Source organism: Xenopus laevis, chromosome 8S, assembly GCF_017654675.1.
Source record: "Xenopus laevis strain J_2021 chromosome 8S, Xenopus_laevis_v10.1, whole genome shotgun sequence".
Taxonomy (NCBI): domain Eukaryota; kingdom Metazoa; phylum Chordata; class Amphibia; order Anura; family Pipidae; genus Xenopus; species Xenopus laevis.
The window spans coordinates 88,091,342-88,108,993 of record NC_054386.1 but is presented as its reverse complement, the minus strand read 5'-3'; the positions used below and the strand labels follow the sequence as shown (position 1 = coordinate 88,108,993).

The following is a 17,652-nucleotide window of genomic DNA, read 5'->3' as shown; positions in this document are numbered from 1 at the left end:
GGAGTGTTTCCCGAAACGCGTAAGGCGAGGATGTTAACCCTATTATTGCAATAAACTTCTCTTGACTTTTATCCGTTGGGCGCTTGAATCAATTGCTCATTGGATCAGTAAAGTCCCTGTTGGACTGGCACAAGACAGATAAGTATGATATTTGCCCTCCAGAGGGAGAAGTGTCCCAAGAATGGGCTGGTTCTTGCAGATCCCAACTGTGCCTGTGAGCAGAGGGGTGAACTTCAGCTTAGAAATAAACGAGGACGGATAACAATATGACTGACAGGCCTTCCTACCCCTCCCCCCCTTCCCTCTCTCCAGTCACCAAACTTGCAACATGAAAAGGAATAAAAGTGCTTTAATCTGCACCTCTTGCCCACGGCACCCTGACAGTCAGCTCCGTCCTCCGCGGCAGCTTTAAAAACAAATGCCAGATGACGCCTCAACACTGAGGGACGCGATGATGGAGGGGGGCCAAGGGAAAGGGGATCAGACACGAACTGGAAAACTAAGGGATTTTAGAAAATAAAGTTTTTTTTCTATGCGTGTGTGTCCTTTGCCGGGTTATAAAGGACACTCCATTGATTAATAAATCTGTATAACACAGGGAGTAAAGATAATAGTTCAGCAAGACATATCCCACAATCCCTGGCAAACACAATGAACCTTGCGCATATGCCAACTGGAATTTATACTGTAACTGTACCCTAATTATGACCATGCTCATGTTTGTCATCCACACATAACATGCACAAGTGATCCCCAGGAGTAACATTCATTGAGAGGGGAAGATAACCGAATCCTGATGGCACATGGGATGCTCATCAGTCTAAAACTGCCCTCACCAACTACACTGACTGGAAGAGAAACATCCTGACATTGTCAAAGCTGTGTTCTCGTTAAGTGTTTCTGGACAGAAAAGAACCAAATGCATCTTTATTTTTTAATTTTTGCAGCAGTGCCATTCTTCAAGGATTTAAACAATGCTTTTTCTCTGCAGGCAGTTTTCACTACATGCTCCACCTAGTGGCAGAACTTGGAATATATCAGGAAATCCAATCTGAAACCAATTTGAAGAAAACTGATCAGTGAATAGAACACTGAAAAAGGTGCTTTTTATAGGGCACAGGGCAGGGCGAGTTTTGGATGGGACAAGAAGGTCATTTATATACTGCCCCCAGCATCACTGGTGCCTCTGGGTATAACTGTTAACAGAAGCAAAGGGTCAGAATATGTGAAGGAGAGGGACAGCGCAGTTTATAGTGACATAACTGGCACATACATGCAAAGGGGAACTTAGGTGCAGTAACTGTGGCACATATATAGTGAATAAAGTACCCCATATTGTAAAATATAAGGATATTATAAGTCACTGAGGAGTTCCTTGCCCATATAAAAGCACGAGGCCGAATGCAGATCATGGACCTCCGAGGTTACTTCTAATTTCCTCATATTTCCCAACAAGGGGTACTTCATTTATTACACAAGTTTTGGTGAGTCATGTGACAAAAATGACATCGCTACTCACCATTTATAAATGATGACATCACTAGTCACTGTTTATAAGGATATCAGCCATCCGTCTGTGTGTTGCACATAATGCCACAGTCACTCACAAAAGGAATGGGCTATTTTTTATGAAAAGTAATTCATCTCACTCAAGGCAATGGAATACAAATGGCACATATAGGCCAGCAGCGCCGGATTTCTTTGCCGGCCGCCCCCTAGGCTGCGCGGTCCGACCAGGCGGCCGCGCGGTCCTAGCACCCGCCTACACTTCCCCTTAATGCGACACACACGTCCCCATAATGCAACTGGGCGGCATGCCACCCCTACTTTTTGCCGCCCTAGGCCCGGGCCTATGCGGCCTTGCCGCAAATCCGGGTCCGTAGGCCAGGAATAAAAGATAAATACGCAGATTAGGAAACAGATTCTGCTCAAATGTAGTCTGGCCCACTCAGGTCCAAACTGGCAATCTGTGGGTTCTGGCAAATGCCAGATGGGCTGCTGTTGCCATTGACAGTTGCTATTTATTGGGCTGGTGGGATGCTGTTTGGGCCTTTGTGTACTTGAAATGCCAGGGCCTATTTTGAATCCCACTCCAGACCTGCCCCCACTGGACTGGACATATATAGAACATGTGTCTGGAGCCAAAGGTGCAGTACTGCCCGTGCCAGGGACATCTGATTAAACAGCATACACAGTATATAATAAAGTACATATACTGTATATCTAACACACACATCAGTCATCAGATCATACTGGCACAAAGAAAAAAGAAAGGGCCAAGGGGTATGCAGCAAGGAGGATGGGTCTTAACATGCAATGTGCAATCTGAGCGTCTCCAGCCATTGCCGAACTGCAACTCCCACAATTCCTTGACAGCTATGCTTATATCATTGGGCAGTAGCATACCTCCCAACATTTTGTAAAGAGAAACCAAAAGATTTGCGGTGCGGAGCGGGTGTGGCCATTTTGTGGCCACACCCCCTAATTACCATGTCCATTTTACAAAATTTGCCAGGTTATGAAAGTTTGAACACATTTCTGTGGTTTTTACATGTTATTACAGTTTTGCTAATGAAGGTGAATTGCCCTTTAAACTGTTAGTCTAAGTTCTCCCAAGAGACCTGTTTATCTTAAATTGTTACAAAAGTATCTAAGTATCTATTCTGGGCTCTCTGCCAAAAGCCAATTAGGTTAGAAACTTTGTATCTTTTTCTGGCTGTTCCGTACAGAAGATCAAAGAGAAAGTCTGGACATTTCAGTAACAAACCTGGGACTGCGGGTTGAACTGTCAAAATCAGGACTGTCCCGCGAGAAAACGGGACAGTTGGAAGGTATGCAGTAGTTTAACAAAGTAAAGTAGTTGTTTTACAACGCCCACACTCGGCTGATTCTTATGCAGGCAGGGCAACAGCAGGCAGGGCATCAGCTCCTACTCTCAAATGCTCTTCTGTGCCTTCACCCACAAACAATACATCAGGTTGAGTTCAGGCTCAAGTAGAGGATAAAACTCACGAGCATGTAAACACTCTGTGAACCTAGACTGGCTGGAAACAGACCCACAGTAGCCCCAATGTACAGAGAAGGCAGAGCATGGGTGTGATTATATTTTACAGTGAAGGCATAAGGTGGTGGGACAGTGAATTGTACTTACAGTCAAGATGGCTGTGCCTGATGCCCTCCACATCCTCAGCATGGATAAAGTGATAGCATCTTTTACCCATCAGATCCACAGCATTAAGGTCCATGTAATCACTGATCCTGCAATATCCAAGGGAGGAAAATAAAAGTCAGTGTGCTAGAACATACATATGTAAAACCCTGCTTCATGTAAATAAACCATTTTCACAATAATATACTTTTCTAGTAGTATGTGCCATTGGGTAATCATAAATAGAAAATTGCCATTTTAAAAAATAAGGGCCCCCCTGTGATCGTAGGATTCACGGTGCACACAAACAAACCATACTTCTTAGGTCACATGAGCCAATTAACAGACAGATTTCTGTCTTTTGCTTCCACACTTCTTCCTGTTTCAGTTAGAGCTGCAGTATTTCTGGTCAGGTGATCTCTGAGGCAGCACAGAGACCATCACAAAATGGTGGTTCAAGGCAAGAGATGTAAAAGGGCAATATTTACTTAAATATATATATATCAGTTTGATAAGATTTTTTAATACGTCACTTAATTTGATATAAACTGTCTGTTGCTTAAATATTCATTTTGGGGCTATACTTTTCCATTAAGGGCTTTAGCACACGGGCACATTCGGGTGAATTTTAGTCACCTGGCGACTAATCGCCTCTTCTTCGGGGCGACAATGTCCTCGAACTGCCTTCCGCCTGCCAAAATGAAAAATCGCCAGCGGCAATGCACTCGCAGCACTTCCATTTCCAAAGTCGCCTGAAGTTTCCTCGTGTGGCAACTACGGAAAACGTTAGTACAAACAGGCCCCACAATTTAGGTTAGGAAGAGGGGAGTTCTATATTTCACAAGGGGGTAACCATTTTCCACTGATTTCTTGTAAATAAAAATGTTAGGGCACTATCAGAAATGAGGCAGAAGGATACAACACTGCATGGATTTTTTTCCGTTGCACAGCAGGGGGTTAATCACAATGGAATCCCTTTGGCTACAGGGGTTTGTGTCAGTAAAGAACCCCCATCACAATGGCCATTAACCCTTCTGTACTGTGATCTACACTGTTCTGTATATATATATATATATATATATATATATATATATATATATATATATATATATATATATATATATATATATATATATATATATATATATATATATATGTGTGTGTGTGTGTGTGTGTGTGTGTGTCTCCCCACAGACAAATATTGGCAGCCCCTTGGCAACCAATGAGTTATTAATTGTGTAAAAATGAACAATGAAAGCCTCCCTTGTTTTCTCCAATAACGCTGATATTTATAACGCTTTCTCGACTGGCACGGTTTGCTACCAAGTACCACGTGCGCTGCTCAAGTCTCCCCTCCATTTTATCTCCACAATCCACTCGTGAGGGTTAAATCTCCCCCTTTTGTCCTTTCCAGAGACTTTGCAGAAGTGGATGTAACTGGAAGTAATTAACGAGCAATTATTTCTGTCGGATCGTGAAGGCGGAAAACAACGAGGCCACTAATTACCCAGAGCGCGGGCGACAAAACGCTTTCCGCGCGGCTGTATCGGAATTATAATAATCAGCGGATATAACTCGGTGAATGATATAAATGACAAAGCGTGTAATAACCTGTAATGGCACTAATAATGGTAATAATAAGGCTGGTGATAATAGCAATGATCATCATTAGATCCCATGAATAATGAACCCACTAATGAAGCAGCGCTGAACAAAAGGAATAGCTGTACAGCGCTGAATACACTAACGGCTTGTACCGGCTGCACCAAACTAGGAGTATACCAGTGTTACATGGGTCTAATGATTCTGCTGTAGGGCTGATTAACATGTAAATCGTTAGACGCAGCTCCTCTTATTACACTTCAGCAGAGCCATTGTCAGAATATGCACTCCAGAGTGGCCAACTTTAAAGGGGTTGTTCTCCTTTAAATTAACTTTAATATGTAGAGAGTGACATTCTGAGACAATTTGCTTAATGGGCCCCCACCTGGCCAGTCCCGTCTCCCGATCAGCATAAAAAAAGAAGGTTTTTTGCGTGCGGCTCCAATTAATTCAGGAGCCCCGAACGGCGCCTTCACACAGGATTGCGCGCTCGGCGCGTCATAGTAGGGGGGTGGGGGGGGTCAGAGGGGGCCCTGGACATTAGTCCCGGTGGGCCCCGGGCCCCCCAGTCCGACCCTGACCATAGCAACCATGCTTTGATTTGAATAAGAGACTGAAATATGAATAGGAGAGGCCTGAATAGAAAGATGAGTAATACAAAGTAGCAATAACTTAACGTTTGTAGCTTTAAAGGGCATTTGATTTTAAGGTGGGGTCAGTGACCCCCATTTTGAAAGATGGAAAGGAGACGGCTAATAATTTAGAAACGACAAAAAAAGAAAAAAATTGAGGCCAATTAAAAAGTTTCTTAGACTTAGGGCTCTTACTCATGAGCGTTTTTACCTGCGCTCCCCTGCGTTCCGTTTTTCGGCGTTCAGCCGCAGGGGAGCGCAGGAATAGACGCATTTCATTTTTTCAAATGGGGCTGTACTCACACAGGCGCATGTAGGCGCCGAACGCAGGTTGAGACGCAACATGCTGCATTTTTCCTGCTTGGGCGCCTACATGCGCCTGTGTGAGTACAGACCCATTTGAAAAAATGAAATGCGTCTATTCCTGCGCTCCCCTGTGGCTGAACGCCGAAAAACGGAACGCAGGGGAGCGCAGGTAAAAACGCTCATGAGTAAGAGCCCTTAAGGATCTGGCCTGATCCTGGGCTTCCCTCTAACGCTGTGTGACGCACCTTGCTAATTATCGGGACAGGCTCAAGCAGGGGTGCTTTCCTAACCAAATTAGCAGTCTTAGGGTAGAACTACACGATCGATTTTACCTGCGATAGCATCTGTTCCAACGCAATGAGATGAATCAAAGGCATCACGGCTGAATCTAAGGTAAGTAATAGGAATGTCGACGTTATCGTTGCATGTATCCGACGCGACTCTCGGATGGGAACACTGCATATTGCATCTTCATCCGACAGTTGTGTCGTGTCGGATGCACGCAGCAACAATGCCCGACATTCCTATTACTTACCTTAAAATCATTGCATCAGATGTGACGCCTGAGGTTTATCTCAGCACGTTGGAACGGATGCTATCGCAGGTAAAAACGCTTGTGTAGTTCTACCCTTAGACAGAGCAGCACTTCTTCCAGCAGAGGCCGGCATGTTTGATGCAGATTATATTATATTAGATCCCTAGTGTCTCGCTGCTATATGTTGGCCCTCGGAGTGCCCATTAACATGGAAGGAGAATGTACAATAGTAGGGAAGGCTGAGATATTTTTCCCTTAAAGGATCAGTAAACCTTTAAAATAAGTGAATGTAAAATTGACGAGAATGCTGTTCTAAGCACCTTTGTAATTTAAATTCATCATTTATTTACTTTTTATTCCAAGGTTAAGGGATACATGTACTGTTAATATGAATGAATTTTGTTACAACAGCGCCACCTGCTGGTCAGTTTCTGACTAATCTGATCACCAAGTAGTCAAGGAAATTGTCAAGAGAAAGAAAGAGGCTGCTCTGATGTTCTTCTGCTTAAAAACAAGAATTAGGAACTTTTTCAAATCTTTTCTAACAGAAGAACATCAGAGCAGCCTTTTTCTTTCTTGACTACTTGGTGGTCAGAATGGCCGGAAACCAGCAGATGGTGCTATTGTTAGAAAATTCATTCATATTAACAGTATATGTATCCCTTAATATCTTGGAATATAGAAAAAATAAAGAAAGAATGTACATTGCCAATTTTTTTTAGTATAGCACATCAATTTTATAGTCACTTGTTTAAAGGTTTACTTATCCTTTAAACAACAGAGACAGCACATTCAGTGGCCCTCAAGGGTCCAAGAGTCACCCTAGAAAGACTTGTCATTTCATCAAACATGCATACAAACACAGTAATTGAGGATGAGCTAAGTGTTGTGTGCACAAAGATTCTCATGGTGAAGCTTTGCAGAGATTGTGTGCAATGTGAATGGGCTCCATGGCAGGTCGGTCTTTGCTCTGAGCTCGGGGCCCATTCATGAGCGGTGTGGTTCCCAAGACCCAATTAACACATTGCCCATGAGTTGTACATGGTAATACACATAGGTAATGAATAGGGATGCACCAAATCCACTTTTTGGGATTCGGCCGAATACCGAATCCTAATTTGCATATGCAAATTAGGGTCAGGAAAGGAAAAAGTGGAAAAAAATCTTCTTTTGTGACGGAAAGTCATGTGATTTCCTTACCCGCCCTTAATTTACATATGCAAATTAAAATTTGGATTCGGTTCGCCCAGGCAGAAGGATTCGCCGAATCCGAATCCTGCTGAAAAAGGCCGAATCCTGGATTCGGTGCATCCCTAGTAATGAATCTGTACAGTCAGGATCTGCATATTGCCCTCTATACTTCCTGACTCTACACAACTGTTGGATCTGCTCTTTCTATGGTCTTTTCTACACCGATATAGGTGGCCATAGACGCACCAATAATATTGTAGAAAACAAATTCTCATACGATATTCGGTGCATGTATGGTGCGAGACAAGCTGACCAATAGCAGCCCTAGACTTGGATATCAGTCGATCGGGCTGGCCAGAAATTTTTTTTATCAGGCTCCTTTGAAGACACCTGAAGATCAGCCTTTGTAAGTGCTGAATCGTCAGATACAGGTAGAATTCTATTGTTTCTACCTGTATAAATGACGATTCAGCTCTACACGTGTGTATTGAAACAAACGATCTTTCTTGGAAAATAGTATAGTCTATGGCCACCATAACTGTCACTGTATATTGTACTGAAGCCCGGATTCATGTCCTACCTATTTTCACAGTATATAATATTGAGGTCCATGTTGACACGAGTTACAAACATTTGGCAGTCGATTCGAACTTCATTGATCGTTGGGGGAGGGAGGGCATGAGCCACCACCACAAGACCCATCACTTGCCCGGCCCCCGAACGTCCATGGGACAGGGAGATGCGGAGACGAAGTCGCCCAGTGACGTGGATAACCTGTGCACATAAAGAAACCAGAATGTCAGACGCCAAAGTCAACAAGATGGGAAATGGAAATGGATGAACTGGGGCAGGCAGGGTTAAACATGTGAAAGTAATGAAGTTCAAAGAAACAGAAGTTTTTTTTATTAAAGGGGAACCATCACGAAAACATTAGAATTTAATATAAGCTTCAGCATACTGAAATAAGAAACTTTCTAAATACAGTCAATTAAAATTGTTGCATTATTTCTGAAATAATCAAGTTTATGTTCACTATCCCTCTCGCAGAATCTCTTCATGCAGCAGTTGTATGGGGTGCCGTTTGTCCCAAATACATTCTGTATACAAAACTATCCCTAATACACAGAATGAATGTCTCTCATGTTATATAAGTATTTGTGACCATACACAGATAAAAAAATATACAAAAGACTTATTTCTATTAAAGAATGAAAACAAAATCTGGTTAGTGCACAAAAGGATGTCATTATATCACAAACTCCATTCTGTACAGTTTAACAAGTAATCTGTCTCACAAATGTATAACCTCCATGTAACGGACACACTTATGTGCAAAGTTACTTACAGAATGAATTATGTAAAAACAAAGTTGGACATAATATATAATAGTGTAACTAACTACTGCTTGTCAAGCTAGATTTGAATGACAAAATAGATATCTGCGACAGAAAGCAAGATTTTATAGCACAGGATTCATTCTTTCCACAAAATGACAGTTTTGTTTCACAAAACAGATAAAATAACCATTCTGTGAAGCAACACTGTCAGTCACATTCCTGAACCAATAAGAACAAAGCTTATTGCCATATACAAACAAGATGAGAAGTGGCCAGCTCTGCTCCACATGGCTAAGGCAAAGTATCTGACCTGCTATAGAGGGCGCCCTCTAATGTCCCCTGTGCTGCATAGTAATAAACATGAACAAACCTTTCCTAAAAGAGCTGCTGTTAAACACTGCAGGTTCATAAATGGAAGTTTTTACAAATGGCTGAGAAATATAATGCTGCACTTATAATGATTGTAGTAAAAGAAAAGTATGCAAAACATAAATATGATCATTTTAGCTGATATGGCTATTCTTATTGTAGTAATCTGCTTGTGTGGCCATTTTGGTTAAGGGCATTCCTGCTGTTTTGCCATTATCTTATGACTCACTCCTGTTCCTCTTCCTGTCTAAGCTGAGAGCAATAATGGGACAGGCCACACCCACCTGCCATCTTCTATTAAATGTACCAGAAGTTATTGTGCTTGTCTGGCTGCTTTGCCTGACTCTCAGAGTCAGTTATAAGTTGTATATATGATAGTTAGACTCCAATGTCGACTCCTAGCTGTAATCTTGCACCAATTAGCTTGTAGTAGTCTCTTAATAATGTGCTTAGCTATAGTTCAACTACTACATAATAGCTTTAACCAGAGACTTGGGATCATGTGCACATACCTCACAACTGTCCCTTTTTCAGAGGGACAGTCCCTCTTTTGACAGCTCAACCTGAGGTCCCTCATTTGAGTCCCTCTTTTCTCTGCACTGAACAGCCAGAAAAAGAAACAAAGTTTCTAACTTAATTGGCTTTTGGCAGAGAGGTCAGTACAGCTAACAGGTGCAACTAAGATGCTTTATAACAATTTTGAGATAAGAAAATAAGTAATTTTAACAGTTTATATTTATATATTTTATATACAGTATATATTTTCAAATTTTTATAACCTGCCAAACTTCGTAAAATGATCATGGTAATTAGGGGGTGCGGCCACAAAATGGGTGTGGTCAAAAAAAATTGCTGCACTACATGCAAAAAAATTTTTTGTCTCTCTTTTTATTTCCAAAATGTTGGTAGGTATGGTTCAACTACTACATAATGGACTTGGGACTGATCATGTGCACAGTCAGCATACCGCCCAACTGTCCCTTTTTTGGAGGGACAGTCTTTCTTTTAACAGCTTAGCCTGCAGTCCCTCATTTGTACTGAACAGCCAGAAAAAGAAACAAAATTTCTAACTTACAAGAAGTCATCTGTAGTGTGGGTACTTTAACGTGGTAAACAAATTACTCACCACATAAGGGAAGTGGCCCAGGTGCACTGCCCTGAGCCCTCAGCATAGGGGGCGGACAAACCAAAATGTAAAAAGGAGCAGGCACTCAATGAACGCAGACTTCCAGCAGGCACCAATTCAAAGTGTAAAGATCTTTATTGTGCCCAAAATTTCTAACTTAATTGGCTTTTGGCAGAGAGGCCAGTACAGCTAACAGGTGCAACTAAGATACATTGTAACAATTTTGAGATAAGAAAACAAGTACTTTTAACAGTTTAGATAGGGAGAAATATTTTCAAACTTTTATAATCTGCCAAACTTTATAAAATGAACATGGTAATTACGGGGTGTGGCCACATAAATGGGTGTGGTAAAAAAAAAAATTGCCGCGCTACATGGCAAAAAATTTTTTGTCCCTCTTTTTACTTCCAAAATGTTGGGAGGTATGACCACGCATTCTGTATAGTATGATGTGTAGGTTATATGAGCAGCCACTCCTGAGTACTGTGTGTAAACAAAAGGGGGTCATTTAGGCAGGAGCAATTTTAGGGGATCATAATCTATTTATATAGAAGCAACAAGCTATACAATGCTTTATATTTATTTATAACAAAAGACTCTAATGATGCCGTCCCCTTACCTGCCCAGCAGCTGCCTAGGGCGCAACGATTGAGGGGCGCTGAGCAGCTGCCTCTTTTGCCTACCCCTAGACTGGACGCACCTTATTGCCAGCTTGGCCGCTCCCCTTTCCATCACGCGTGCAAAGTCAATGCGCACACGCGAGTGTGACCTCACTGCGCATGCGCATGTTACAGCCCATACGCGCCGCGCCACAGGAGAAGGAGTCGGCGAGTGTTGCCGCGCCACCGATCCACAGCAGAAGAAGGGGGCGAGCTGGCCGGCTGGGTTGCCTAGGGCGCCCGGCCGGCATGGCCCGCCTCTGCTGCCCAGTGCTTAACCGTTTCATATCAGAGTGGGTCAAGGGGGGCACAACACTAGAGCAGAGAGCACAACTGCGCCCATGTCACATGCATGTCCAGGGCTGCCAGCAGGGGGGGACAAGTGTTCCGGGCCTGAAGGGGGGCCCAGAAGTGCTGCATTTTTTAAAGAGCCGGGCCCCTTTACGAGTGCCCGAGCGGTGCAGCCATTTCACATATTACCGAATGCGGAAGTCCCGAAAAGACGAAGCTGAAGTCCTGAAGCGGTGAAAAGACCCGAATTAACGAAAGGAGGTGAAGTTGAAGTCCTGAAGCCTTTTGTTTCCACACAGTACTCAGGAGTGGCTGCTCATATAACCTACACATCATACTATACACAATGTGTGATGCACATGATCAGTCCCAAGTCTCTGGCTAAATCTATTATGTAGTAGTTGAACTATAGCTAAGCACATTATTAAGAGACTACTACAAGCTAATTGGTGCAAGATTACAGCTAGGAGGAGACATTGGAGTCTAACTATCATATACAAAACTTATAACTGACTCTGAGAGTCAGGCAAAGCAGCCACACAAGCACAGTAACTTCTGGTACATTTAATAGAAGATGGCAGGTGGGTGTGGCCTGTCCCATTATTGCTCTCAGCTTAGACAGGAAGAGGAACAGGAGTGAGTCATAAGATAATGGCAAAACAGCAGGAATGCCCTTAACGAAAATGGCCACACAAGCAGATTACTACAATAAGAATAGCCATATCAGCTAAAATGATCATATTTATGTTTTGCATACTTTTCTTTTACTACAATCATTATAAGTGCAGCATTATATTTTTCAGCCATTTGTAAAAACTTCCATTTATGAACCTGTAGTGTTTAACAGCAGCTCTTTTAGGAAAGGTTTGTTCATGTTTATTACTATGCAGCACAGGGGACATTAGAGGGCGCCCTCTATAGCAGGTCAGATACTTTGCCTTAGCCATGTGGAGCAGAGCTGGCCACTTTTCATCTTGTTTGTATATGGCAATAAGCTTTGTTCTTATTGGTTCAGGAATGTGACTGACAGTGTTGCTTCACAGAATGGTTATTTTATCTGTTTTGTGAAACAAAACTGTCATTTTGTGGAAAGAATGAATCCTGTGCTATAAAATCTTGCTTTCTGTCGCAGATATCTATTTTGTCATTCAAATCTAGCTTGACAAGCAGTAGTTAGTTACACTATTATATATTATGTCCAACTTTGTTTTTACATAATTCATTCTGTAAGTAACTTTGCACATAAGTGTGTCCGTTACATGGAGGTTATACATTTGTGAGACAGATTACTTGTTAAACTGTACAGAATGGAGTTTGTGATATAATGACATCCTTTTGTGCACTAACCAGATTTTGTTTTCATTCTTTAATAGAAATAAGTCTTTTGTATATTTTTTTATCTGTGTATGGTCACAAATACTTATATAACATGAGAGACATTCATTCTGTGTATTAGGGATAGTTTTGTATACAGAATGTATTTGGGACAAACGGCACCCCATACAGTTGGGTGTCAGATAAACGCTGACAGTTAGATCCAATACATCTTATAGGGAGGCTCCTTTTGCCTAGAAGATGTATTAGAGCTCACTCTATTAAAACCATCAGACATCTTGTCTCTCTACATGCAGAATTTGTGCAAAAGGCAGTTATTTTGTTAGATTTTTTTTTTGCACTGGAACCGGTTATTTGAGTGAGCTCTAATACATCTGCTAGGAAAGGAAGCCCCCCTATAAGATATATTGGATCTAACTGTCAATGAATATCTGACACCCAACTGCTGCATGAAGACAGAATGAAGAGAAACAGATACTGAGAGAGGGATAGAGTGAAGATGAACTTGATTATTTCAGAAATGATGCTGAATATTTAATTGATTGTATTTAGAAAGTTTCTTACTTTAGTATGAGGAAGCAAATATTACATTTTCAGTTTTGCGATAGTTCCCTTTAATATGTATTTTGTAAACGAAGGAGTCAGGGCATGGCACTACCGATGCTGCAGAACTACAACTCCCAGCATCCTCTGGGCACTACATTTCAGTACCAGCTGCAGTCCCAAGACATCTTTATTTGATTACTGCATATACAAATGGCAATCCTGTTTATCCCAACAAAGGGTCCCTTTAATAGCGGGTTAAAGGCACTGTTCGCAGAGATCATGGATACAGACGTATTCTAAAGGGCTGGAGTCAATTCCTAGACATTCGTGGAGAAAAGTAACAGAAGCAGCAGAAAGGAAAATGAAGGGAATGCTGATCGCATGAAAGTCAAAAGTGAAATGTACAAGAAAAAAAAAAGGAATTAAATAAAGAGCAGTTTGGGGAGGAACAAGCCAAATAATCTAGAAAGGAACAAAAGCGCAAGCAGCTCCTCTATGACACACGCAGGGAGTTTTGCTGGCGGAACGCTTGTGGCAAGAAACATCAGAGGCTCCTGTGGTACTTTTATATAATTCAACAGCTAAATCCAAAGTGACACTGGAAGGGGAGGGGAATGGAGGTACAAACAGCAACAGGAGCTGGTCCCCTTCCTATGACCTTAACTTGCCAAACATCAGCTCAGTTAACCCATTCACAGGCAAACAGGCCTGGCTTGCTGGCTACTGAAGTGCCTATTATTTTTTAAAATCCACCCGTTACATACATTCGGTTGTCAATTACAAAACCCAGAATGCCCAGTAGCCGAACACTGTTGTAGAATGCTGGAAGTTTTCAGTTTTGGAAGTCAGATGAAATACATCCATTTCTGGAATGGGTTGGATCTGGGGGGAAAAAGAAGCACACCATACTTCGGTTCCTGCCTTATAAAACATTTATTGCAGTAGAAATGTGGCACAAGCTTTTGGGGACAACCCCTTCCTCAGGTGCACCTTAGAAAGGGGTTGTACCCGAAAGCTTGTGCCGCATTTCTGCTGCAATAAATGTTTTAATTAAAAGGCAGGAGCCGAAGTATGGTGTGCTTCTTTTTCCCTTTTCCAAGAAATGATCGTGTTGGGCTTGAAGCAGCCTGGAATTGAATGAATGAATTAACAAGTAAGTGGTGTGCCGAAGACAAAAATTGTTTTGGATCTGGGGAGAATTCACTTTTTGCAAAAAAAAAAAAAAATGGATCAGGATCCAGGGTTTAAGGTTCTTGCGTTCTCCTATGCATGTGATTTCACCCCAGATGAACAATGTGTCTACTGATGCTGGAGAACCCCCGACGCTCCCTTTACCCTGGAGCAGTGTCAAAAAAATCTTTGGTGGGACTTGGGCACCCATATCTGTTCCTCCCTTCACCTGCCCATCCACTTGCACTTGATAGGTAAAATTGCAGCTGGGGGGGGGAATTTCTTACAGCTATAGATGAAGCAGGTCCCGTGGTCTGGGCCCCTCACAACAGTAGGGTATGCTTTCAATATAGTAACATAGTAAGGTTGAAAAAAAAGACACATGTCCATCAAGTTCAACCTTTTAACTGTTTTTAACCTGCCTAACTGCCAGTTGATCCAGAGGAAGGCAAAAAAACCCCATCTGAAGCCTCTCCAATTTGCCTCAGAGGGGGAAAAATTCCTTCCTGACTCCAAAATGGCAATGGGACTAGTCCCTGGATCAACTTGTACTATGAGCTATCTCCCATAACCCTGTATTCCCTCACTTGCTAAACACCATCCAACCCCTTCTTAAAGCTATCTAATAATATAGTCATCGTTTGCATCCAAAATTGCATTTATCATACTGCTCATGCATTTGTAAATGAGGTCGTGTTAAGCCAAAACAAACTGGACCTATGATTGCTGGTTAGAACTGCCATTGCTATGCCATAGCTTTTGTTCCTTTAATATCAGGAGTTACCTGCCTCCCTAATGTGCCTGAATTTATGTAGAATAGTGCCAATTCTCTGTGTGCCGGCCTTGTACCTCACAGCTCAGATCTTAGCTTCGTTCTCTCCCCTCCCGCCTCGAGAGAGCGAATCCATATAGATTCTTCATAAACTTAGGCTCTTCAAACGTACCTTTAGAATGTAGGCAGCCTGGGGGAGAATACTCTCCCAGACACAATTTGGAAGCAGTAAGAAGGCCTTGATGTTACAAAGCAAACCAGAGGGGGGCAGAAAGAGAAATAGAGAGTGTGAGACAAAGAAAGGAGAAAGGGGCTGTGGGGCAGATGCTAAAATCGGGGGGAAACATATTTGCAGCCCCATGCTCCCAGGGGGTAAATCAATGTACATAGAGCTGGAGCCACAAACAGGTTAATATGTATCAAGTGGTGCTAAGGCAAAGTGAATCCAAAACACATTTCATTTTAAAAGAACCGTAGTGTAACCCTGCAAATGTCTTGTGCGCTCAAAGAGACAGGGAACATCAGGATGTTAATCAAGGAGAACTTACCTTGTACCCCGAGGATTTGATGTGCACCCCTCTCTTGGTCAGAGTGGATTTCATCCTGATAAAAAAGGAGCGTTCCAAAGAGTTATCCCGAGGGAGAATCCCAGGGCTGGTCGACTCCACTGCAGAACAAGGAGAGGAGTCACAAAAAGTCAAGGGCAAGAGCTTTATAGCGCTACAATACTATATATACAGTATATCTACATATACACATTCTGATCTGTATTTATGAAGGGCAGAAGTGATGGCTAATCACTGTGCCCATTATATCTCCTCTCTCATCTTGTGGGATCAGACTTTATTATTTCCTTTATCACAGGCTTCCCATTGTAAATGAAACAAGCTCATTAGTGGTAATCAAAAGCGGAAAGATCAAAAACTGAAGTGCTGGCGTCAGATCCGTCTGGTTCGAGGATCCGATGTGAGGCTGCACCAAAGAATGGGATCACAGAAGCCGAGGGCGGGTGGGCTGTGAAGTATCTGGAAATCCTTGTACGTTGTTACTAATAACTATTAGTGTCTTAACGGGACGTCATACTAGCAGTTTAAGGTAACCAACTAAAAAATCATGTGAACATTAATTCGAGCTGAATAAGGATTAATTATGATTAAGTATGAAGTACTGTTTTATTATTAGAGAGAAAAAGGAAATACTTTTTTAAATATGTGAATTATTTGATTAAAATTAGGGATGCACCGAATCCACTATTTTGGAATTGGCTGAACCCCCGAATCCTTCACAAAAGATTGGGACAAATACTGAACTGAATCCGAATCCTAATTTGCATATGCAAATTAGGGGTGGGAAGGGGAAAACATTTTTTACTTCCTTGTTTGTGACAAAACGTCATGAAATTTCCCTCCCACCCCAAATTTGCATATGCAAATTAGGATTCGGATTCGGTTCAGCCTGGCAGAAGGCCGTATCCTGGCCAAATCCTGAACCAAATCCTGGATTCGGTGCATCCCTAATTAAAATAGAGTCTAGGGGAGAAGCCTTCCTGTAATTTGTAGCCTTCTGGATAATAGGTTTGCAGATAACGGATTCCATACCTGTACTAAAAAAGTAAGCAGTTTGGCCTTGTTCACTATAAGAAAGGGCAGCTACTGGGGTATAAAGGGGTACAACTGTCCCAAGCCCTTCCTTCGCTAAAGTCATAATTAGCACTGCTTATTTAATACAAGGGCATCTGCAGAAAACCAAAAAATGCCAAAAGTAGGTATGTATCTAATCATCTTACTACAGTAGTAGCATGGCCTGTTTCTAACACACTACAGGCACCAAACTACTCAAACTATATAACCAATGTACTGGTCAGATTCTCCATCAAACAGAGAGCACTAATCACCAGTTTATCATAGAACAAAAGTTTTTCTATATCAGGGCAAGTGATCGGCTTCTCCTATCGATGATAAATAAACCTTTAAAATAAGCGAGTGTTAAATTGACGAGAGTGGTATTCTAAACACTTTTGAAATTTACATTCATTATTTTTTTACTTTTTATTCCAAGATATTAAGGGATACATGTTCTGATAATACTAATGAATTTTGTTACAACAGCACCACCTGCTGGTCAGTTTCCGACCAGTCTGACCACCAAGTAGTCAGAGAAGTTGTCGGGAGAAAGAAAGAAGCTGCTCTGATGTTCTTCTTGTTAGAAAAGATTTGAAAGAGTTCCTAATTTTTGTTTTTAAGCAGAACATCAGAGCAGCCTCTTTCTTTCTCCCGACAACTTCTCTGACTACTTGGTGGTCAGACTGGTCACAAACTGACCAGCAGGTGGTGCTGTTGTAACAAAATTCATTCATATTAACAGAACATGTATACCTTTATATCTTAGATTGAAAAAATAATAAATAATGAATGTTCATTGCAAAAGTGCTTAGATTAGCAACCTCATCAATTTTATATTCACTTGTTTCAAATGTTTACTTATGCTTTAACAAGCATCTTATATTATACTTATTATACTTATCCTTGGGTGATTCTACTTCCCATAATTTCATGAAAAGGGTAACGACGGCACCTGATTGAAACGACTGACTTTTAATATGGAAGGACACAGAAAGTTCTTTCCCTATAACA

At 41.8% G+C, this 17,652-nt stretch overlaps 2 protein-coding genes across 6 annotated transcripts in view; one reads left to right on the top strand and one right to left on the bottom strand.

Annotated features, from left to right (window-relative positions):
• Positions 1-17,652, top strand: part of LOC108700312 — a 782,191-nt gene that overhangs the window by 257,470 nt on the left and 507,069 nt on the right. The window lies entirely within an intron of this gene.
• Positions 1-17,652, bottom strand: part of npas3.S (neuronal PAS domain protein 3 S homeolog) — a 334,397-nt gene that overhangs the window by 12,736 nt on the left and 304,009 nt on the right. For all 5 annotated transcript variants that reach the window (XM_018233393.2, XM_041575379.1, XM_041575378.1 and 2 more), the window contains 3 exons: positions 15,568-15,686; positions 7,995-8,188; positions 3,152-3,258 (listed from right to left, as the gene is read on the bottom strand). In XM_018233393.2, the coding sequence (XP_018088882.2) occupies positions 3,152-3,258; positions 7,995-8,188; positions 15,568-15,686 (420 nt within the window). The remainder of the gene's footprint in view (positions 1-3,151; positions 3,259-7,994; positions 8,189-15,567; positions 15,687-17,652) is intronic.